The 23,005-nt window shown below is 52.7% G+C and overlaps 1 protein-coding gene across 1 annotated transcript; it reads left to right on the top strand.

The window, feature by feature from the left end:
• The first annotated feature begins 1,720 nt into the window (after window positions 1-1,720).
• Window positions 1,721-12,657, top strand: FMOD (fibromodulin). The gene is made up of 3 exons (XM_042925892.1): window positions 1,721-1,842; window positions 4,540-5,527; window positions 10,787-12,657. The coding sequence occupies exons 2-3, from the start codon at window positions 4,549-4,551 to the stop codon at window positions 10,936-10,938; spliced, it is 1,131 nt and encodes a 376-aa protein (XP_042781826.1). The 5' UTR covers window positions 1,721-1,842; window positions 4,540-4,548; the 3' UTR covers window positions 10,939-12,657.
• The last annotated feature ends 10,348 nt before the right edge of the window (window positions 12,658-23,005 follow it).

Genomic DNA, 23,005 nt, shown 5'->3' with positions numbered 1-23,005 from the left:
CTGAGTCCGACTGGGACAGTAGGGCAGTGATCGCACCCTCCACTCCGTCAGTCCTCTGGCCTTTTGGTGTGCGAAATTCTGTGGGCTTCAGAATCATGCAGATCAAGGTTCAAATCCTTGTTTTACCACTCTTTAGCTAGGCACACCACATCCCTGCACCTCCTTTTCCAAAACAAAATACCTCCTGTGATCATTAAATGCAATAACATAAGTAAACCACCTAGTTTATTTTTTTTTTAATTTTTTTTTTTTAACGTTTATTTATTTTTGAGACAGAGAGAGACAGAGCATGAACGGGGGAGGGTCAGAGAGAGGGAGACACAGAATCTGAAACAGGCTCCAGGCTCCGAGCTGTCAGCACAGAGCCTGACGCGGGGCTCGAACTCACGGACCGCGAGATCATGACCTGAGCCGAAGTCGGCCGCTTAACCGACTGAGCCACCCAGGTGCCCCATAAACCACCTAGTTAAAGCAGGTGGTCAGCAACCATTCGTTACGTTTAATCTTTTAAAAGACTCTTCATAAGTCTTGAGAAGAGTGGGTTCCTGACAAAGACCTTCCCGATGGCCTCCACAGTTCAGACCGATGGGAGCAACCAGAAGTCACATCTGCCTTGACCCCTCTAAAGTCTTCTAATTCAAATCTGAGGCTTTCTCAATTGGTATGCATTTTTTTTTACATCAGGAGTGTCTCAAACTCGAACCCTTGCACACTGTTGGTGTTCTCGTCTACTATGGGAAATAGTAGGGTGGCTTAAAAAATGAAAAGCAGAATTACCTTGTGACCCAGCAATTCCATTTCTGAGCATCTGTCCAAAATAATCAAAAGCAGGGTCTCAAAAAGATATTTGTCCCCTCATGTTCATTGCAGGGTTATTTACGAGAGCCAAGAGGCAGAAGCGACCCAAATGTCCATCGCTGGATAACCAAAACGCGGCGTATACGCACAGCCGAATGTGGTAGGAAGGAGACTCTGGCACACCCCACAACAGAGGAATTTTAAGAACACCATGCTAAGCGAAACAAGCCAGCCACAAAAAGACGAACACCGTGCGACTGCACCGATGCGAGGTTCTAGACTAGGCAAACTCACAGAGACGGCAAGCAGAACGGTTGCCAGGCAATTAAAGGACAGTGCGTGATGCTAGTGCACAATAAATGATCAACCAACGTGAGATCCCCTTCCTTTCCATTAATTCCGATGGAGGAGGGAAAACTTGCCGCCCAGACGAGTCTACGCTGGTAAGGGATGGAACTAGAGCCAGAGCCAGCCGTCCTGTGTCATGCTCCGTTACGCCCTCGTCTGACCACCTGCATGGAGGGGGAGCCAAGAAGGCTAAGTAGTCCTGGCTCTCTGGGGGGACACATGGGTTGCTAAAAGCGTGAAGATGCCTCTTCCCAAATCCCTGCCCTCCCCAGCCCTGCATCTGGCCTGTGGGTTTAATGAGAAATCCAGGCACTTGGTAAGAGACTGTACAAATACCTTCTAAGGCGCCACTAACTCATTCAGCAGAAAGAGACTCAGAGCTGCCAATGCTTTAGGGAAGATAAGTGAGTGGAAAGAGGTGGTTTTTATAACGTCAGGCGGACAGAAGAATTTTGCCTGGTTGAGTGTGAGCTCCGCCCCTGCAGCAGAGCCGAAAAAGCCAGGATCCGGCCTCCTCAGTCCCTCTCTTCACAATATTTGATTAGGAATTTGGGGGCGGGACCCTGGCCTGGCACAGACCCGCACACTCTCAGTAGACGTTCTGTCTTCTCTCTCTCTCTCTCTCTCTCACACGTTCTCCAACCCAAGGAGGCCAGACAGAGGGACGTGGTCACTCTCTGAAAGGTTCAACTGGAGGTAAGTTTAGCCATTTTACTTCAGTTTTTTGGTCCCTTGTGGTTCCATAACGGGAATCAAGGAAAGGGGCTGGCGTGTGGGGAGAGGGGCTGGCAGGGAGGAACCATTCCTCATTCTCCCATCTGGGCCATGACCCCAGGATGCCGAGAGGGGCAAAGGAGGAGGAGAGGGAACATGTTACTCTGTCCTACGGTTTCTTTCTGGTTGTTGGGGGGAGAGGGGGACTCCATTTCTCAGGCATGAAAAAGTAGAGGACTAGGTATCTAGGGAAGCCAGCACTCAGCATCCACCACTCAGCCCTCCAGTCTGTCCTGTAGGCAAGTTGTGGTACCTAAGTGCTGTTATAGGGGAAGGATGGAGGGAGTGTGAGTGTGTGTGTGTGTGTGTGTGTGTGTGTGTGTGTGTTGCTGGGGGGAAAGGGAGGGAATAAAGAGAAGAGTTGAGAATTGACCATGTTCAGGGAACTGTGAGGGAGGGTCCAAGCCAGCGGAGGGGATGACTTCTGTTCTGACTTCCTGGATCCTGATAGGAGGGAAAGGCTGTAGAGGCATAAAAGAACAGCACGAACTCCTGAGTCAGCCTCCCACAACTCATGGAGCCCCAATCCCAGAAACTTTCCACCTCACAAATCTCTGCGCACAGGAGGGTCTCCACCATTAGGGTGGGCAGGGGGATTGAAAAGCATACGACCCTGGAGCAACACTGCTAAGAGTCGGAAGAGAGGAGAGGCAGAAGTTTCCCATCCAGCCCTCTTAGCACTCATGGCTCCTAAGGAGAGGCCAACGTGGGTAGGATGCACAGCCCCTGGAAAGCTGGGTCTTGAGGAGGAAGGTGGCTCTTGCCTGCCAAGATGCCCGGTCTGGAAGGAGAAATGGAGACAGAGGCTCACTGTGCCACCTTGGTCCTGCAGCAGCCCAGGGCTGTGCATGGAAAAATGCGCCGTTGGCAGTGGGCCACTCCATCCGTCTTCCCTCCTGGACAGATCCAGGGCCCAGCCAGCGTGCCCAGGCAGTGGGCAGTTGGGTTGGCTTCTCAGAAACACTGTGGGCTCTTTGTCTGAGGCCTGAGGCCGCTTGAGGATGAGCCAGATGGCTCTCCTCTGCAGCCCAGAGGCTAATGGAATGAAGAGGGCCTAAGGGAATCACTTTCAGGAAACAGAGAGCTCGGGGGCCCGGGAGGAACGGTGGCAGAAGGTGACTAGATTGAGTGCCGCAGTCAGGGTCTTTTCCCATCAGTTCGTTGGATTTGATGCTGACTTTTAGATTCCTTTCTTTCTCCTGTCTACAGTTGCCCGTCCCAGGAGGCCCAACAGCAATGTGAGGGACATATGTGACCCTTCCGGGACCAAGAAAGATTCTAAGGTTCCTCGGAACAAGGGTGACACTCACAGCTCCGGAAGGTTCCCACTGCTTGCAAGGGCTAGCTGGTGCCTTGGCTATAGGTATTCAGAGCAGGGTGCCCAGGCCTGATATGCCAGCCCCTGGTCCCCCCCATACCTTCAGCTTCCCTCCCAGCATGCACCAAACCCACCTTTCTCTCCAAGCCTGCCCTGTTCTCATCTCACTGGCGCACGGGCCCAAGGCAACAGGCTGCCTGGCACAGTGGGGGCCTAGTAGGAGGCTGGTAATCCAGGTGGCATCACAGGTAGCTTAAGGTGGGAGAGGCGAGGCCAGAATCCCACTCCAGAGCCACGTTCTCTCGGGTACACTCAAGTGTCTTCGATTCCTTTTCCATTTTTCAGTGTTCCTCATTCATTTCTCTGGGCCTCACGTGGCTCTAGCATAATGTCCATGGTGGAGCGTGAGGGGGGGCTAACACTTTACCAGACAGCACAGACCACATCGGGTAGACAGACCCAGACCCCACACACCGGAAGACAAGTGCCATACCTGGAGCCAGGGTCCCCCGTCTGGAGGGGACTGTGGCCGTTGTGCTACATGAAGACCTGTGCCAGCCGGGCTGCGTGTGTAGCCACAAAACTGCCCACCGGAGAGTTTTCTCACCCAGCAGACTGTTCCAGACACTGGCGCTTTGGAGGGTAGCCCAAACCTTGCGGTGACTGCAGGGGGGGGCCACACCCCTCCCCCAAGACTGGAAACCCGAAACCCCCAGCCTGCCCAAGAGACCAAAAGATCTTCCAGAAGTAATTCAGACCTTCCCCTTGGAGGTCTCAAGCTGCTTCTGGAGGTTTCCCAGAGACATGGAAGGAACCAGAGGGTTTTTTCCTTGGACTCTTGGAAAATATCATATCCCCGAGAAATGCAGACTGAATACGAATTCGCGCCTGAAGAGCACCCACCACCCCCACCCCCGCCCCCACAGGGATGATTGCCGTGGGCTCTCCAGCTCCGCCACCAGAACCTTCAGGTGGCTAGAGGCTCCTAAGGACCTGCCCCTAGAAAAAAATGCAGAGCCCCCCCCCCCATTCAAGTTCCTTCTAATCTTGAAGGCTCTGTTTCTGTGACTCCGTAAAATGGACCCAGCTCCCCCAGGTGGCCACGGCCGAGCCGGACCGCGTGTGCGGAGTCGGCACTGGGGGAGGGGAGGCACGCAGGCAGTGAGAACCGGGCTCCCCGTGAAATCGGCACAGCTCCCAGCCCAAGGCTCCCCGCCCCCCAGCCCCGCCCCGATCCGTCGTCCTGCCTCCCTACTGTCTCACTCATGCCTGCTCGCTCTGTTCTCTCTCCCCTCTTCCAGAGAGACAAAATGCAGTGGGCCTCCTTCCTGCTGCTGGCAGGGCTCTGCTCCCTCTCCCGGGCCCAGTATGACGAAGACCCCCACTGGTGGTTCCACTACCTCCGCAGCCAGCAGTCCACCTACTACGACCCCTATGACCCTTACCCTTACGAGCCCTATGAGCCCTACCCCTATGGGGTGGAGGAAGGTCCAGCCTATGCCTACGGCTCTCCGCCCCCTCCAGAGCCCCGCGACTGCCCCCAGGAGTGCGACTGCCCCCCCAACTTCCCCACAGCCATGTACTGCGACAACCGCAACCTCAAGTACCTGCCGTTCGTCCCGTCCCGCATGAAGTACGTCTACTTCCAGAACAACCAGATCTCGTCCATCCAGGAAGGGGTCTTCGACAACGCCACGGGGCTGCTCTGGATTGCTCTCCATGGCAACCAGATCACCAGCGACAAGGTGGGCAGGAAGATCTTCTCCAAGCTGAGGCACCTGGAGAGGCTGTACATGGACCACAACAATCTGACCCGGATGCCCGGCCCGCTGCCACGATCCCTGAGGGAGCTCCATCTCGACCACAACCAGATCTCCAGGGTCCCCAACAACGCTCTGGAGGGGCTGGAGAACCTCACCGCCTTGTACCTCCAACACAACGAGATCCAGGAAGTGGGCAGCGCGATGAGGGGCCTCCGGTCACTGATCTTGCTGGACCTGAGTTACAACCACCTGCGGAAGGTGCCCGATGGACTGCCCTCAGCCCTCGAGCAACTATACCTGGAGCACAACAACGTCTATTCCGTCCCTGACAGCTACTTCCGGGGGTCACCCAAGCTGCTCTATGTGCGGCTGTCCCATAACAGTCTCACCAACAATGGCCTGGCCTCGAACACCTTCAACTCCAGCAGCCTCCTTGAGCTTGACCTCTCCTACAACCAGCTGCAGAAGATCCCCCCGGTCAACACCAACCTGGAGAATCTCTACCTCCAAGGCAATAGGATCAATGGTGAGACGCTGACGAAGGGGGGTGGGGAGCGGCTGTCTGTTCCGTTAGAAAACCCCTGTCCCGGGTGCCAGTAGCCACGCAAAAGACATAGAAGCAGGGGAGACAAAGGTCGCGAATGAAGCAGCCTGCAGTCCAAGCTATACCCCCGTACAAGGGGTACAAAATGGCCCCTAGACTACACAGCGGTTCTGGAAAATTCCTTGGGGGCGTGGGTTGGCTTGGAGGGAGACTTCCCAGTAGGGGTGAGCTTCCGTCTAAGACTGGAGAGAGAGGTGAGCGTGGGCTGGAGGAACGGGACAAAGCCATTCTGGGAAGTGGAGTGCCACAAAGGGACCAGCCACTTAACAGGCCACCTGCAGGGGACAGCCAGGAAATCTGGGTGTCTGAGAGGAAGGGCTTGCACGTCGAGGGGCAGTGAGGGGTGAGCTTGCAGAGGTGGGGATGAAAGCAGTTCATAGACAGGCGGATCTAAGTGGGGTTTCTAGGGTCCGTCTCGGGAGGAAGGTGGGCTGTTAAGAAACCATGGAGTTTGCACTTACTTCCTGAGCCAGAAGAGGATGCGCTCTCTGTTTCCACATGCTCTACTCCTGCCTCTATAGTCACTCTTGTGTTTTGGCTGTTTATTTATTTTTTAAACCTAACAGCTGTTGGGCAAGAATGTGCAGCCTCTCAGAGCTGAATGCGGTACTTGTTCTGGTCCCTTCTCCCTGGAGTACAAGGAGCCCCTGGTGGTAGGGCAGAGGCCCCCGGGGTAACGGGAGCCCTATCACCACAAGGCCCCGGGGTGGTGGGCAAGGACACGGGCCTCTTGTTTTCCAAGCACTTCCCAGCGGATGCCTCAAGGAGTCGAAAAGCCTGCCTCTTTGCCTCTCAGGACTAAAATATTCATTTCGGAGAGAATCATCTAGTTGCTTTTCAGCTCCGTCTCAGGATCTTGTGTTCCGAATGTGCTTACGTTACCCGGGGGCCTCTGATGTTTTAATCCCAGCTGGAAGGTACTGAGCCAGCATTTAACCTCCCTTCCTCAGGCAGCAAGGTCCCCCCGTCTCTGGGAAAGGACTCATTAATGACCACTGGCAAAGGGCTCGGAAGCGGAGCCTGCTGTGAGCACAAGGCACCATCAAAGCACTGATGAGGACGGAGCCTTCAAATCCTCCCTCCCGCCCTTTCTCTCGCTGTGCTCAGGGAACAGATCAGTCATTTGGCAAGACGTCCGCGCGCTGCACAGCCCTCTGAGCGAGACAGGCACCTGGCCCCAGAGGCCGACAGTGGGGCGGGCAAGGTGAGAGGTGTCTGATCCTCTGGTTTGAAGGGCAAGACACCATCACGGGCTCCCAAACTGTTTTATTATGTAAAGTCTTTCTCTGGGGGGACGTCTTCTCCTCCCCAAGTGGGGCAGTCCTCGGAGACGTCTCTGAGATGTCGCATGCCGCAAAGGGTCTGCCATTTACTCATGGCTGTCCGTCACCCCACCCAGAAGTCACCTGCCACCCTACTCCACATCCAGGAGGATTGTCACACCAGAACTGTCACATTACGTGCTGTGTTTGACCCTGAAATTGTGACAGCAAAGAGCAGCTGTCACGGGAGGGAACCCATTAGCTATTGCCTGACTATATATAGTCAGAAAAAGCTGGGGAGGGCAGGGCTCTATCACAACATCCTGTCGCCCTCCGCCTTCGTGCGGAGCACACCTGCCACTCAAATACAGGGTGGTCTGCCCCTTCCAGAAGCTCCGCAGAAGATAGAATCACTTCCCTTAAGCGTCCCAAGGTTTTGCCAGAAAGTTCTCCATTAAGCCAAACAACCTACAGATGTTCAGTGTCTCCCCCAAATCCCTTCTCCTGTCATTTTGTTAATGTTTATTTTTGAGAGAGGGAGGGAGAGAGAGAAAGACAGAGACAGAGGGTAAGTGGGGGAGGGGCAGAGAGCGAGAGGGAGACAGAATTCAAAGCAGGCTCCAAGCTCTGAGCTGCCAGCACAGATCCTGATGCGGGGCTTGACTGCATGAACCGTGAGATCGTGACCTGACCCAATGTCGGATGTTCAACCGACTCAGCCACCCAGGCGCCCCCCTCCCACCCCGCTTCTCATGTAATTTAAGCCAAATTCCCTTATCTAGTTATCATTTGGTCTCTCTTCCAGTCTCCTTTTAAGGCAAAATAACACCAACTCCTGCATTTAATTTTTCTTAGTGAATTAATACATGTGAAGTGCTTGTCCAGGGCCTGGCACGTAACCGAGAGGCAACACACGGGAACTATTCCTACCTTTTTCCTCTCGTTGCCACTTTGAAGTTGACAGGCAGAGTTTTTGTTTCGTTTTACTTAAAAAAAAAAAAAAAAAAAAAAAAAAGTATTTATTTATTTTGAGAGAGAGAGCACACACAAGCCACAGAGGGGCAGAGACAGAGGGAGAGAGGTGAGAACCCCAAGCAGGCTCCGCACTGTCAGCGTGGAGAGCCCGAGGTGGCGCTCGAACCCACAAACCGTGAGATCGTGACCTGAGCTGAAATCAAGAGTCAGAGGCTTAACCGACTGAGCCCCCGCCCCGGGCGACTCCGTTTGTTTCACTTTTTGCATTGCGAAGATGGGGACACGGAGGTCTTTTCAGAGAAGGAGTAGCCATCTCTTGGGGTCACCCAGATGACGTAGTGGTCACCCTGAGCGCCGGCCTTCAGCATCCAAGGACCTAGAGTCAGGTGTCTCTGGCTGAGAATGTGAGGAGTGTCTCTCAGATTCAGACCACCAGCAGGAAGGCCCAGTCCCCCCAGCTGGGGCCCCTCTCCCAGGGCCATCGCGCCACCTGGTGGGGGGTGGTGAAGGTGGGGTGGAAGCCACCCTCTGGGGGAGGAGCTAAAAGAAGGGCAGGAACTAAAGGGTGTGCAGGGGAATCAGGCCAGTCCCCTCCCTCCCCTTCCCTCCTCCATTAGCAACCCCCTCAGTTTTTCCAGCCTGGCAACCGCCAGGGAACACAGCTCGGAATGTTATTCGGGAGCTGTGGGATCTGTGGAGCTGGGCGGGTACCCCAGGAGGAATTTGGAAAGACTTATGTCAGTATTTAATCTGGCCTGGAAAATGTCCTCCAGAGTCTCCAGGCAGAAGCCCTGTCCTATTCCTGAGCTTGGGGAAGACAAACGGGGGGGGGGGCACAGGGCGTCCGCTGCGTGGACAGAATCGATGTGCATGGTGTGCCTGGAAGCCCCTAAGTAACCCCCTGGTTTTTTTTTTATTATTTTTAAAAGAATTTTTTAGTGTTTATTTATTTTTGAGAGAGACAGAGACAGGATGCGAGTGGGTTAGGGGCAGAGAGAGAGGGAGACACAGAAGTTGAAGCAGGCTCCAGGCTCTGAGCTGTCAGCGCAAAGCCTGACATGGGGCTCGAACTCACGAGCTGTGAGATCATGACCTGAGCGGAAGTCGGACGCTCAACCGACTGAGCCACCCAGGCGCCCCAGTATCCCCCCTATGTATACACGTGCTCAGGGAGCCGGGGTTTTAGCAGATGGTCGGAGGGCCCGAGGCTGGGGTAGAGACCCCATCTAGTGCAGTGGAGTTGGAAGTGATCTATAAGCCGACCCACCTGACTTCCCCGCAGCCCACCCCACTCTACCCTTCTCTGTGGCCACCACAGATGCAGCCGCTGGCCGAGGCTCTGCCCCCAACCTGCCCCCTCAGAGGCCATGTAATCTACTTCCCGGGACCGGAATGGAGGCATCCAAAAGCATCCAAAAGATCTCCATCATCCCCGCGCTCCCTCCCCACCCCGCCCCACGGAATGCTGTCCATAGAAGGACACTTCCTATCCTCCCCCCTCCTTCTAGTCCAGAGCTCCATTAGTCTTCGGGGCTGGATTTCCTGTCTTATATTTGCTGAACAAGTTAATGGGCTGCAGCCTCGCCCCATCTCCTCTTGGTCAGTTCTTAAGAGAGACTGGAAACAACTGTTCGCGCTCATTGAAAAACACTTTGCTCACCAGCCTATTTAAGCTCCCCACGCTGTCTTCCCTGCAACCTTCTCTTTCCTACCCGTGATCACACCCTCCCTGAGGCCCTCCATGGTCGCCCCCAGGAAGAGAGTCAGAAAAGCCTCCTCCCAGCTCCTCCAGCCGCCCCACCTGCTGAGGAATGCCTCTGGCAGAAGCAAAAGCAGGCCCTGGGTCCCAATGTCACAGCCCTTGAGATAGATCCTACTGGGATCCGACAGGCGACTTCACCAGGACCCCCTGCGACAGGAGCCGCCTCCAGAGGCCCTCAGACAACACGCTGCCACCAGTGGAGCCTCCAGCAGCTCTTTGTGGTGACTTTGCCACCCCTGCTGGAGATTCAGTCGAGTTCCTGGCTTTCTCCCTTCAAGATCCCAACTCGGTAGACTTGAGACAGAGGTAGTTGATTTGTCCAAAAGGACAACCAGAGGCAAAACAGACGGATTTATGTTAAAACCAAAGAGAACTATTGTATCTGTTAAGATTGTGTGGGGATTTTTTTTTTTGGGGGGGGGAGGATATCTTCAAAACAGGGGGACGTCTTTTGAGATTAAAAGAAGGGGCGGGGGTGAGCCATATATTAAATGCAGGAGGCAAGGGAATTGTTGATTTGACTTTTGAGGTCCATGGCAGCCGTATTCGTCTATGGATTTCCGCCTTCCTAGACCTCAGGGCCTTGCTCATCATTCCTTTGGCAGTCCCGGGAAGGAAGAGGTGCACCCCCTCAAAGCTCCGGCACGCGAAGGCAGTTGTCTCCCTGCCCGGGCTTTCTCTCTTTAATTTCCTGCCACTCTATCTGCAAAGTGTCAGGAGATGTTCCAGATTTAGGTCCCTCCATTTCCCCAGTCTTCCTTCTCAGCAATTCAGCAAAGCCCTCCCTCTCCAAAGGCAATCAAGTCCTTCAAAACCGCTAAAGCTGATCTCTGACTACCTTCTGGTTCCCCCTGCCGCTTACAGGCGGGAAAAGATCGCGTCCTCGCTGGAAGGACACTCCAGGACGTTCCGGGGTCTGCAAAGTGATGCGAGGATCAGGGGTGGTTGGGAAGCGGAGTGACAGACACAGGCGGAGACCCCCACTCTGGCCCCGGCCGCTGCCCCCTAGCGGTCCCAGTCGGTATGACTTCGATCGCGGAAGACGCTGCCCCACCCGGCCAAGTCCCATCCTCCCCTCGGAAGGATTGCAGCAGCTTCACCGGGGCCGACCCGCTTCCCTGTGGATCCGGGTCCCTGATCCCGGCTTCTCCCGCCCCCCCCCCACCCCTCTTGTCCCCGCAGAGTTCTCCATCAGCAGCTTCTGCACCGTGGTGGACGTCATGAACTTCTCCAAGCTGCAGGTGCTTCGCCTGGACGGAAACGAGATCAAGCGCAGCGCGATGCCCGTGGACGCGCCCCTCTGCCTGCGCCTTGCCAGCCTCATCGAGATCTGAGTGGCCCTTGCACGGGGCACGGGGCCGAAGCCCCCCGCGCCCCACTGCATTTGGCTTGATGATTTGGTTTGGCTTTTGCTGGAAGGTCTGGGACAGACCATGTGACAGAACTCCATGGGCTCCCTCTGTAGTCTTCTTCCCTGTAGGCAGGGTCAGGTGGGATCAGGGGACAGGCAGCCTTTTACTGAGGGACACGGCCGCAGCTCACTTTTCCAGGACAGATGTGGTGGCAGAGGAAGTAATCCGTGGAAGTCCCAACCCCAGAAACCTCACTATTCTAAGTTCTTCCCAACGATCTGGTGTCATGAACTCTAAAAGTCACTCGGGCAATGGCACATAGCGTGCTTTCCCCACAATCCCTGGCTCTCTCTGTGAGCAACGCCTGACCACTCTCCTGCCTGCCAGGCTGACCGTGTGGTTACTCCGGGCTCCCACTCAGTGCTCCTCGGAATATACCTCTTTGCCCAACTGCCTCCTCCCTCGTCCTCCTCACCCACTCAGCCTTGCTCCACAGACACCTGTTCCGTGCCTTAGGCAGAGGCATGCGAGCCCAAGGTGTGCGGGCATCTGCCTGGTGGCCTATGCAGAGAACTCACACTAGTGTCTGGAGGTGGAAGGAAACTGGGAGTCACCTCTACACCGTCCCTAATTCCGCTCCTTGAAAGCCACCAGATTGGAGGTCACCAGCATGATGACAATATTCAGGGACTGATGCGGGAGGAGACAAGCAACCTTAGGCTTTGATAAATGGGTGGGGCTATATTTTAGCAGCTGGGCAGTTCTTTGAAGGTGGATCAGACTTCCGAACAGGAAAGGACAGCCTTTGCTTACATCGGCATCCATAATGGGGGCAAACGTCCCGAATCGGCCGAACTAAGGAAGCAGCCCCCTGGGGTTTCGCCCTTGCCCAGAACTCTCTATATTCCCAGCAGCTCCCAACTTGGGTCTTCGTCCTCAAAGGCATATGGTTCTCAAAGCACAAGAAAGGTAGTTTCTCCCTCTCTTGTCCAGGCAGAAAGGTCTACACCCTGATGGGAGAAACAGAGTCCAGGCAGCCCTGAACTTGCCTGGCTAGCCCACAGGTGGAGGCTGTGGTTCAGCCGTACGCATTGATTTGTCCTGAGACCACAGCTCGTAGTGGAAGCTCCGGCTGGAGATGCTCATTGGGTCTGTGAAGCCCGGGCCAGGCAGCCAAATCTGGCTTGTGCTGAGGATGAAACCCTCTGCTGTCACATCTCTGAGCTACACCCTCATTCCTGAAGATGGCTGTTGCTTTATAGCTTGGCTGGAGAGCAATTCATTCTCCCCATGTCTGAAAGGTGATGTTGCCTGGGGCCGAACCGGCCTATTCCTTTGGGCGCCATTGGGATGGAGTGGCCGGGGGCAGGGGCTGACCTGAGAAGAGCTAGTCCTAGCCTGGCCCCTGTCCAGATGCCATTACATCCCTGATACTGTGTGTGCTTTGAAGCAGCTTCCCTGAGAAGTGAAGGGGAGGAGCCCTGGATTCTGTTCTTGGCTCCAGACTCCAAAATCCACAAAAGCCAAACCAGCTCATTTCAACAAAGGAGCTCTGATGTGAGGGGGCAAGGCTGCCCCTGCCCCCAGGCCCTTCAGAAAGCGTCTGCATGTGAACACCATCATGCCTCTATAAAGGATCCTTATTACAGGAAATGCATGAGTGGTGGTTAACCTGACCAATAAAGTTATTTTATGATTGCATCTGCCGGAATGGAGTCATTTAAGGCACACACACAGAAGGGTTACTTTAAGGGAACCTGCGGGGTCACATAGGCCTTGGACTGGAAGAGCCCACTGTCCCCTCTATTCTGCTTCCACAGATGTAGCGAAGGGGTTAAAAAAAAAAAAAGTCACCTGTAAAAAATTTCTCGTTAGCAAACTTGGTGTTCTGGAAGTTCTTCTTTGAGTCGAACTTCAACCCCGCTAGCTACCCGTTTCCTTCCATTTGGTCCCCAAGAGAGAAAGAACACCTGGGTTTGTTTTCAGTCATCCTTGTTAACATTTTTTCTTGCTTTCACCATCTTCCCTCCTTGCTGGGGGATTAATTCTGGGTCTGGCGGATCCTGAGTGTAGTTGTCTTGGCTGCTGCCGCCCTCTAGGGGCAACTTCCGGAACTGAGGGTACTCAAACCTGCACAGCCCAGTTGGTCCTGGAAGAGGAAAATAAACCTTCGGCCGCCAGATGCTTAGCAGATGTTACATAAGTAAGGACGGCCAACTAGCCTGGCGCTTTGGGGACAACCCACTGTTTTATAATAGGGAAATAACCGCAACTGATATCTCTTGAGCTGAATATGTTACTCACCGAACATGCTCATTCATCTATTCTGTGAAATTCTATGCCAAGACTGTTTCAAATGTCACACCTCCACTTACGCCAGAGTAAACGAACTTGATTAGTCGTCTCTGAAGTAGGAGTTAGGCAGGAATGGGAGGGTGGGAAAGATCGGGAGCAAATCCTAACGTCAACCACAGGCCTCTCTCCAGGAGCAGCAAGTTGGGCACACCTGCCTTAGTGCCGGACAGATATGCCGTGTGAAACAGACACATGGCCAGAGATCCAGCCAAGCTACAAGGAAGAATCTTCTGCCTCTCTGTTTTGCTTCCTAAGCAGGCTCCGTGAACATCCCACCCAAGACAGAGCAGGGGGAAGAATCAAGAGCCAGGCCCTGCCCTGCTGCAAGTTGCCCCTGGTTTCTAAATCCAGGGCTTCTCAAGAGGGTGGCAAGAGGGGGCAATCCATCAGGCTCATGTGGCTTTCCTTTGGGTTGGTACCATTTGGTGGGTACTTATTATGTGCTCAGTTCTTTACTTACGTTACCTCATTAGCATTCCTAACCATTCTGTGCCATAGGTGCTATTATTTTTGCTATTTTACAGTTGGGGACACTGAGGCACCCAGAAGCTGAGCTCAACCCCAGAAGGAAGTATGGAGGCCAGGATCTGATCTTTGGCCCGTCAGTTTTGCTCTACTGTTTCTACTGTGGTGGACCTGACGTCTCCATGTCTCTGGTGTAAGCAGGTCTGCTAGGAACGCAGAGGGCCCTTGGTGGTCGACAGGGTGCCATAGACGGAGGAAAGCCATCTGACTAAAGTTTTTTACTTACCTAAATCCATTCTGCTAGCTTTCACCGTCCCTTTATGACTTTTCCAATTAAAATGTACTCTTCATCAATAAATGAGTATCCCTGGGCAGGCGCCGGAGGGTACAAAAGCAGGCAGCCCCTGCCTCGGGGTCTTTACCCTCTAATTCGATGATCAACATGGCACACAAAAAAGATTGCAGGGGGACTATGTAGTTACAAACTGAGAAAGGGCTGTGAAGGGCATGAGCACAGGTTTAAATGGAGATTATCAAGGAGGATGACCCAGACTGGCAGTTCAGGGCCAGATCGTAGACATGGAGGGAGAGCGCGGTTATCTAGATGACGAGGTGGGAGGGGCCGTGCAGCGGAGGTAACAGCAGGTGCCAACTTCCTAAGCGAGAGGAAGCTTCTGAGTCGCTGAAAGACGGCGAAGGTGGCTGGAGCAGAGAACGAGGGCGAGGGTTTCAAGCGACAGGGATATAAGGGCGGGAGCAAAATCATCCGCTGCCTCTATTCTCTTATTTCACCCCCCAAGTACTGTACCAGGAAGCTTATCCACAACCCCAAACCCCCTAAGGTCCTGCCTTATATTCCGTCTCGCAGTTCCGACTTCCAGCCACTAGTGGGCAGCATCTCACTTTGCACCGTCAGAGCATTTTCTAAAACCTTTAAAGGTTTAGTCCGCTCCACTTTCTGGCCACCTGCTCTGATCCACCAGCCCTCTGGACACTGACGAAAAATCAAGGCACAGAAGGCACTGTGTAACCAACAAGTCTCGACCTTCGTGTACTGTGGACCCCTTTGGCAGGCTGGTGAAACTATGGACCTCTTCCTTAAAGACATAAAATAGGTAGGGTTCCAAAGGAAACCAGTTGCATTTTTAAATACAGTTATCAAAGTGTAAAATATGTACGTTTTTACATAGCATGTATGTTTGTTTTCAATGTGGCAAATGACAGGATCCAGCAATAAGTCTAATCACGGTCATAGGGAAGGACTAATGGGCACAAATAGCATTGTGAAGTATTTTCAATAATTATAATATGATATAAAAATTTCTGTGATTTCAGTTGACGACGGAACCTCAGGTACCATAAATACTGTAGTGGTTTTTTACCTTTGTAATTGGAGAGAATGCTAAATTTCAGTTACCTGTGTGAAAAATCAAGATACAACCCCAATGTTTATAGCAGCACTCTCAACAATAGCCAAATTATGGAAAGAGCCTAAATGTCCATCAACTGATGAATGGATAAAGAAATCGTGGTTTATATACACAATGGAGTGCTACGTGGCAATGAGAAAGAATGAAATATGGCCCTTTGTAGCAACGTGGATGGAACTGGAGACTGTGATGCTAAGTGAAATAAGCCATCCAGAGAAAGACAGATACCATATGTGTTCACTCTTATGTGGATCCTGAGAAACTTAACAGAAACCCATGGGGGAGGGGAAGAAAAAAAAAGAAAAAGAAAAAGAGGTTAGAGTGGAAGAGAGCCAAAGCATAAGAGACTCAAAAACTGAGAACAAACTGAGGGTTGATGGGGGGTGGGAGGGAGGGGAGGGTGGGTGATGGGTATTGAGGAGGGCACCTTTTGGGATGAGCACTGGGTGTTGTATGGAAACCAATTTCACAATAAACTTCATATATTGAAAAAATAAATAAAAATAAAAAATAAAAAAAATCATTCACCACGAAAAAAAAAAAAATCAAGATACAGTATTTTCTCATCCAAGATCCCAGACTAAGTTAAGCCATGGAAAGAGGCAAAAAGGTGGATGATAGAAGAAACACAAGAAAAGAAGGCAAATCGTGGTCTTTTCTCTCCAGGAGGACGGCTCCATCACTCGACAAATGTTTATTGTATGCAAAACATACAGCAAAAGTGAGTATAAAACTATGAGTATAAAGCTCTCCTGATACTTGCTGTGGAGTTTGGTGAAGATAGTAATAACTGACCTGTGTTTCACCTTAGCCATTTTTTAAAAATTTTGCTTAACATTTTTGTTTATTTTTGAGAGGGAGACAGAACATGAGTTGGGGAGGGGCAGAGAGAGAGGGAGGCACAGAATCCGAAGCAGGCTCCAGGCTCCGAGCTGTCAGCACAGAGCCGGACGTGGGGCTCGAACTCATGAGCGGTGAGATCATGACCTGAGCTGAAGTCGGACGCTTAACCAGCTGAGCCACCCAGGTGCCCCTGCCTTGGCCATTTAAAACACAGCTAATTTGACAACGCTTGAAGCAGTTGGCTGTAAGTGCTGAATGAGGTATATGGACAAAATGTCTCTTCATTTAAAAAAAAAAAAAAAAAGAGGAGGAAATGATGAGGGCTGAGTGGCCAGGAAAGCCGGGGGAGGAGCCCCAAACACCCTCTCCCCCCAGGGGGGCTGGAAGCTCTCCTTTCTTCACCAGCCCCGCCATCCCCTGCACGAGCAGTCTGCTGGAGGGTCCACAGCTGAAAGTGTGTCATCAGGGGATTCGGCGTCTTGGGTAGAGCTTCTCAGACTCTCCCAGAAAGGCCTCTGCCTCAAACAGACAAATGGAAGCCGGCAGACGCGGCTCCCACCACTGGCTGAGCCTCGGGGTGCCCCGGGCCACCATGCGGCACCCAAAGAAAGAAAACGCACTGATCGATCCCGTGGCAGCCTGAGTTTCCAGGGAAGCAGTCCTTCCTGGAAACTAGACAACCCTCTGGGGGACAGGCCACGGGTGGTTTGAGAAGGACTGACACGGGAGACTGAAGGTGGGTCCTTCCTTGGTTGCCTGTGGCCCCACGTGGCCCAGAAAGGCTGAAATGGACAAAAGGACCCCAGTCATGCTGGGGTCCGGCAGGAAGTGCGGATGCTAACGTTAATGAGCAGGCCCACCTGTGTGTTCGGTCACCAGCTATGCTCCAAGGAGAAAGAATAGAATTACACTTGACCCGGTTGTGGAAATAATAACAGGAAACGGGCCAGACTCCCAGGAGGAGGTAAGAGGACCTACCTACCTGAGCAAAAGCATCAGAAAGCAGGTGGGGTTAGTGTCAATCGCTCTTAGAAAGCCCACCAGCAGGAAACACTCTAGCCCAATAGTCCCCACACCTCCTCCACTTGTGTCCTTCGGGGCCGTCGGGCTGGGACATTAACAGATGCCCGCCAGGCTTTGTCAGGCAGTTCTGGGGCAGACCCGAGTCAGATACGAGGGCCAACAAGGGCAGTTTGTATAGGAAGGTGTGGGGAAAGCGATCCCAAGGAAGGAGCCACAAAACCCAAGTCCCAAAACAGAACGAGCTTTATGCGGTCAGGGTGACAGGGACACCAGCAGCCCAGGAGTAAAAGTGACTCAGGAAGACAGGGAGGTGACACGGTGGCAAATGGGAGAGGGCTCAGCACAGCCCTGGTGGCTTCAGCCTGGTTTCAGGGTGTCAGGGGGTGTTTCCTGGCCCAGCCTCACACGCGGAGGCTCTCGGCCTACAGACACCTTGGGCATATGAGAAAGCATTCCTCACTGGCTTCAAGGATCACATTTTCTGAACCCAAAACTAACACATTCCACTAAATATGTATGTCTTTGTGGGACCATAAAACAGGATATTTTAGAACATTTGTGTCCAGGGAAGTTTAAGGCATGCAATCAACAAGAACCACCTAAGGGTCAGATCCTAAGACAGACTGCCTGACGGCCTGGGTGTCTCAGTCCCAATTCTTAGCTTGCGCCCGAGAGCAATTGAATTGAGCTGAGTTAAGCAGGAAAGGAACTCATTTATTCACGTGTTCGCTTGCTTGCTTGTCTGTTTAAAGAGGGTGGCACATCAGGTTGCTGATAGACGATTCTAGAAGCAGGCTTGAAGGGCATGCAGCCAGAAACAAGGTCCAAGGTCAGGCCCATGAAGGTGTCACAGCCACCCCCCCCCCCCGCCCCCCGCCCCAGGGCACAGACCCTGGAGCTCACTCCACCAAGGCCATCCAAAGTGGATGACGGATGCTTCAGGGGAGCCACTGTCGCTCCTGCGTGTGGAAAATGGCAGGAGCTGCCACCACTCTGTCACCCCCCACGAGGCCCCGGCTTTTGCGTGCCACTAACTCTCAACTCAAGGCTAAACTGGCAGAACCATTATGTGCTGGTGCCCTACCAGTACGCGAGACCGGGCAAGAGACCGGGCAACATGGGCACCTCATGTTCGACAGCGGGAGGCAGGCTGTCTCACGTGGGGGAGAATGACCCATAAGAAATGACGGGCTCACATGCTGAGGGGCCAAATGGCAGAGTCACCTTTTGGGAAATCTGGGGGAGGAGTTTTGTGAGGTGCCCCGGTCCCCACACCTGCCTCCACGCCTCCGTGGAGCTGGGGAACAGACACCAACACGCGAGTAGGGTGTTCTCATACACTGTAGGACCCCCGCATGCCAACACCTCCTTCCTCTTACTCTGGAAATATCTCCTTCTGGCCAGCACTGCTTTGAGTCTGTTTCCCAATCTGCAGAACCCATCGAATTAGTCTCCCAGGGCCGCCGTAACAAGTTCTACAAACTAGGTGGTGTGAAACAAATTTTTTTAAAAAATTATTCATCCTTTTGCATTTCTGGAGGCCAGAAGTCCAAAATCAAGGTGCCACGAGGGCCATGCTTCCTCTGAAGCCTTTAGGGGAGCATCCTTCCTGGCCTCTTCCAGCTTCTGGCAGCTCCTGTGTTCTTGGCTTGTGGCCACATCACTCCAGTCTCTGCCTCCCTCTGTCCTCACATGTCCCTCTCTGTATCTCTGTGTCTTCTCCTCTCCTTATAAGGATAGAGGTCACCGGATTTCATTCATAATGATCTCATCCCGATCCTTAACTAATTTCATGTTTCCAAATAAGGTCATTTTCTAAGGGTCTGAACAGATATGAGTTTGGAGGTATGCTATTCAATCCATAATTTCATCTACAGGGGACTTCCCTAAGGTGGACTAAAAGCTTCCCAGAGGATGTCAGACAGATGTTTCCAGGGGCTTGGGGATGGAATACCAGACAGGCACTAAGACCCAGGCACCACAGACCCAAGGTCTGCCCACAGACCACGTCCTGTGGATGACATCCTGACCACAGCAAAAATAGTCCCAGGTAAGCATCGCAGATGCACCGAACAACAGAGGAAAAGAAGGGGGAACATATTTCTGCGTTGGTATAAATAGAAAACAAAGCAATTTAAAATGTCTCCAGATATTCCCTGGGGGGGGGGGGGGGCAAAAAGCACCACCAACGAAGAACCACTGGTACATATGCCCAGGAGGGAACTGCTGAGCTGTGACATGAGCAGTTTACCTCTGCTAGATGTCGTCAACCTGCTCTCCCCAGTGGCACCGTGGGGGCCTGACAGCCCCCGGTCCCCACACCCCACACTGCCAAATATTGCTTCAGACTTGAGTAATTTTGACAGTCTGATGGGTGAGACTTGGTAGGGATTTTTATTTTAATTAGCATTTCCCTTTTTTTTTTTTTTTTTTTCAAAGCTGATAGCAATCACACCAACCTATTCCTTCTCAGAAGTTATGCTGAGCCTTTTTTGGCAATCCCCAAAAAAGAAAAGGAGCTAAATCTGCTGGCCCAGCACTGGAGAATCTGGAGGCGGGATCTGCAGGCTAAGCATGACCAATGAAACTGGTCCTTTACCCCCACTGCAAATTGGCTCCCCCACCCAAGGCCGGGGGCAGTCCCCGAAGGGGACACAGCTCTCCGTGCTGGGGGGAAGGGGGAGCCCCTCACGTCTTTTCTAATCCACCTGGGGCAAATGCAGAAATTAGAAGGGATACGCTAGCGCCCTTCTTCCTCCTGTGGAAGGGGCAAGGGAGGTGGCCTCTCTCGGCCAGCACAGACGGGATGGGGACGACAGCACCGCAGTGACCCACCCAGGGCCACCCTAGAGCATCTGCTGCAGTTACTGTAGTCGTGATGGCATTTGTAGCCAGCGGCGGGGGAAAGGGTACGGGGTGGAGGTGTCAGTGACTGTAGGTGAAGGGCACCGTGGAAAGGGATGAGGAGAGGAGACCCCCGGGGAAGGCACTGGCATCTCCTCAAGCCCAAGTCACAAGGCATCAGGCCATGACTCATGAGCCCTGGTGAAGACAGGGGTGAGGGTGGTTTGGAAGACCCCCGTGCCCCAGCAAGGACAGAAAGGCAACAGTAGGAGGCCGGCGGTTGTGCTGGTCCAAGAGGGGCACGCCCGTCTATTGGCTCCATTGTCACATCACCAGATAATCCTTTCCTCATCGCCTTGAATAGGATGGTTGTGAAACATCGTTACAAACCCACAGTCAGTGCACCGCGCCTCGTCAATGTTTCGTGTGTGTTAGCTGAGCAAGCTGGTTAGATTGTAAATTCTTTAAAGGTAGAGACCATGTCATATGATTCCTCCACATAGCTCACAAGAGTTGGCACAGAGCTGGTTTCAATTTTTTTTTTAATTTTTTTTAACGTTTTTTATTTATTTTTGAGACCGAGAGAGACAGAGCATGAACGGGGGGAGGGTCAGAGAGAGAGGGAGACACAGAATCGGAAGCAGGCTCCAGGCTCTGAGCCATCAGCCCAGAGCCCGACGCGGGGCTCGAACTCATGGACCGCGAGATCGTGACCTGAGCTGAAGTCGGCCGCTCAACCGTCTGAGCCACCCAGGCGCCCCTCAAAATTTTTAAATAACACCTGTTGGATTATATTCTTTTGGGGGTGAAAACAGTGGCATGGAATGGATTTAATTGCCCATTACCCACCCACCCACCTACACACACACACACACACCTGTTTTTCTTTGCTAAAAATATAAAGTGCTTTCAATTGTATGACTTCAGTTCTTTTCCTAAAATATCTCCCCGGTAAGGAGACACGTATGATTCACTCCATTTTACAGAGAGGGTAATTGAGACCTGCCCCCTTTGATTGCTTTGCCCCTGGTGGCATAGACCCAACACTGAAACCCAGATCTACTACCTTCCATTGAACTGTCTGTCGGGTGCTGTGTGCCCCTTGCCCTCCTCTTGTCCCCATCACCCTGCGCCACTGGGGTGCCTCCCACACACCATTGCTTTTGTTTTGAACAATACAAAGCGTCAACAAAGGCTCACTTCAGATATCAACAGGGCCCAGCAGGTGATAGCACTAGATGGTTGCCCAGGGGTCTGGGAGCACTGAATCCTAGTCTCTGTGTTCACTGAAGAAAATTCATGTGCCAGTGTGTAATATCGCGGGGGGAGGCCAGGTCTGAGGAAGAGCTGGGTCTCTGGGTGGCTCCAGGAGAGAGGTGTGAGAAAAACAATCACGATTTGGTGCTAAGGTAGGTATAAGGAGAGATGAGGTAGGTCACTCCATGAGTCCATGCAAAAAAAAAAAAAAAAAGACAACGTCAAATCCTATTAAAATGACATTGTAAATCCTAAGATGCTGCTTTTGTAAACATTTTTTGGGAGAGGGGACTTGGAAGAAAAATCCTTGAGGAAAAGAGGAATCCCATCTTCCCAAAACATCTCTCCCTTGGTAAAAATCCATGAGCTAAAAGCAGGACACATGCTAGGTTGGGGGCTTTGAGCCTATACTAAGTTTTAGTCTGTGTCTTATATTGCTTTATGGATAGGAATCTTAAATTTCCCTAGAATCTGGAGTTCTCCATAGCAGCCAAACAAATAATGGAGGGCTGAGATTCAATGTGGGAAAGGAAAACTCATTCCTTTGTTATCAATACCTGATATAGCATCATTTATTTTTTTAACATTTTATTTATTTTTGAGACAGGGAGAGACAGAGCATGAACAGGGGAGGGTCAGAGAGAGGGAGACACAGAATCCGAAACAGTCTCCAGGCTCTGAACTGTCAGCACAGAGCCCAACGCAGGGCTCGAACTCACGGACCATGAGATCATGACCTGAGCCGAAGTCGGCCGCTCAACCGACTGAGCCACCCAGGCGCCCCAGATATAGCATCATTTAGTAAGCATTTATGTCCCAGGTATTTTGTCACAATAATGGTAGGAGGCGGGTGCTTTTATTAGTAGTATTTTTCATAGAAGGAACTGAGATTCAGAGAGGTTGAGTAACTGCTCAAGATCACCCAGCCAGTAAGTGGAAGAGGCTGAAGTCGAACCCTGGTCCACCAGTCTTTAGCCTTAATCTCTATGCTACCTACCACGCTAGGTCCCTTGCATCTGTGTATTTGTGTATGTTGGCGTGTGTTGGGGTGTGGGAACTGTTATTCAAGATACTTTTCTCTTACAAAACTTACGATGTGTCCTCAGAAAATATATATCGGATCAGAGAATCTGAGGCTGGGGCCAATAGGTACAGTATAATAAAGTGATGGTCAACTTGGTTTTAGAGGGTAGGTGATTAGTAATGCAGAAGAAGGCGTAAGCGTGCACAGACATACAGGAAGAAAACGAAGAGGACCCGAGGAACAAAGTTGGGGAAATAAATGCCCAAATCCACGGGGCCTTTGGAAAGAGAACCGGGAAGGACTAGAGGTTCCGAAACCCAGAATCTCTAGACTTGCTCAAGAATGGCTGGGCCGGCCCCGGCCCCGCAGACAGGCTGCGAAATGGGGACATCACCCAACCTTTAGGGACCCGAGGCACTCGGTCAGCAGGTGGCGGGCGGGAGGGGCTCCCGGCACAGCACCCGCCACGCCAGGGCCCCGCCCTCTGCCTCCTCCACACCCCCCCCCCCCCGCCTCCTCCACCCCCCCCCCCCCCCCCCCCCCCCCCCCCCCCCCCCCGCTTTCTGAATGGCCTCATTCTCCGCAGCCAACCTGCTGAGCAACTGCGCTCCGCAACTACCTAGCGCCCCCGCCCCTACCCCCATTTAAAAAAAAAAAATTCTCGGCCGCACCTCTAGCGTCAGGGAGGACTTTGATTGGCTCGCTCTGCTCCCAGGCCAGCCAATCAGCAGCTTGTTGCCAAGGTGGGGCTTCCCCGAGCGGGAGGAGGCTGCGGCGTCCCAGCGGAGAGGAGAGAGCAGAAGTGAGC

Source organism: Panthera leo, chromosome F3 (genome assembly GCF_018350215.1).
Source record: "Panthera leo isolate Ple1 chromosome F3, P.leo_Ple1_pat1.1, whole genome shotgun sequence".
NCBI classification, from domain to species: Eukaryota; Metazoa; Chordata; class Mammalia; order Carnivora; family Felidae; genus Panthera; species Panthera leo.
Note: the sequence above shows the minus strand (reverse complement) of the source record. Positions and strands in the feature narration are given on the sequence as shown.

Excerpts from the sequence above, each read along its gene's own strand:
- FMOD (XM_042925892.1), top strand. The coding sequence starts at position 4,549 with ATGCAGTGGGCCTCCTTCCTGCTGCTGGCAGGGCTCTGCTCCCTCTCC. Across the intron at positions 5,528-10,786 it reads CCAAGGCAATAGGATCAATG|AGTTCTCCATCAGCAGCTTC; the intron begins GTGAGACGCTGA and ends TTGTCCCCGCAG.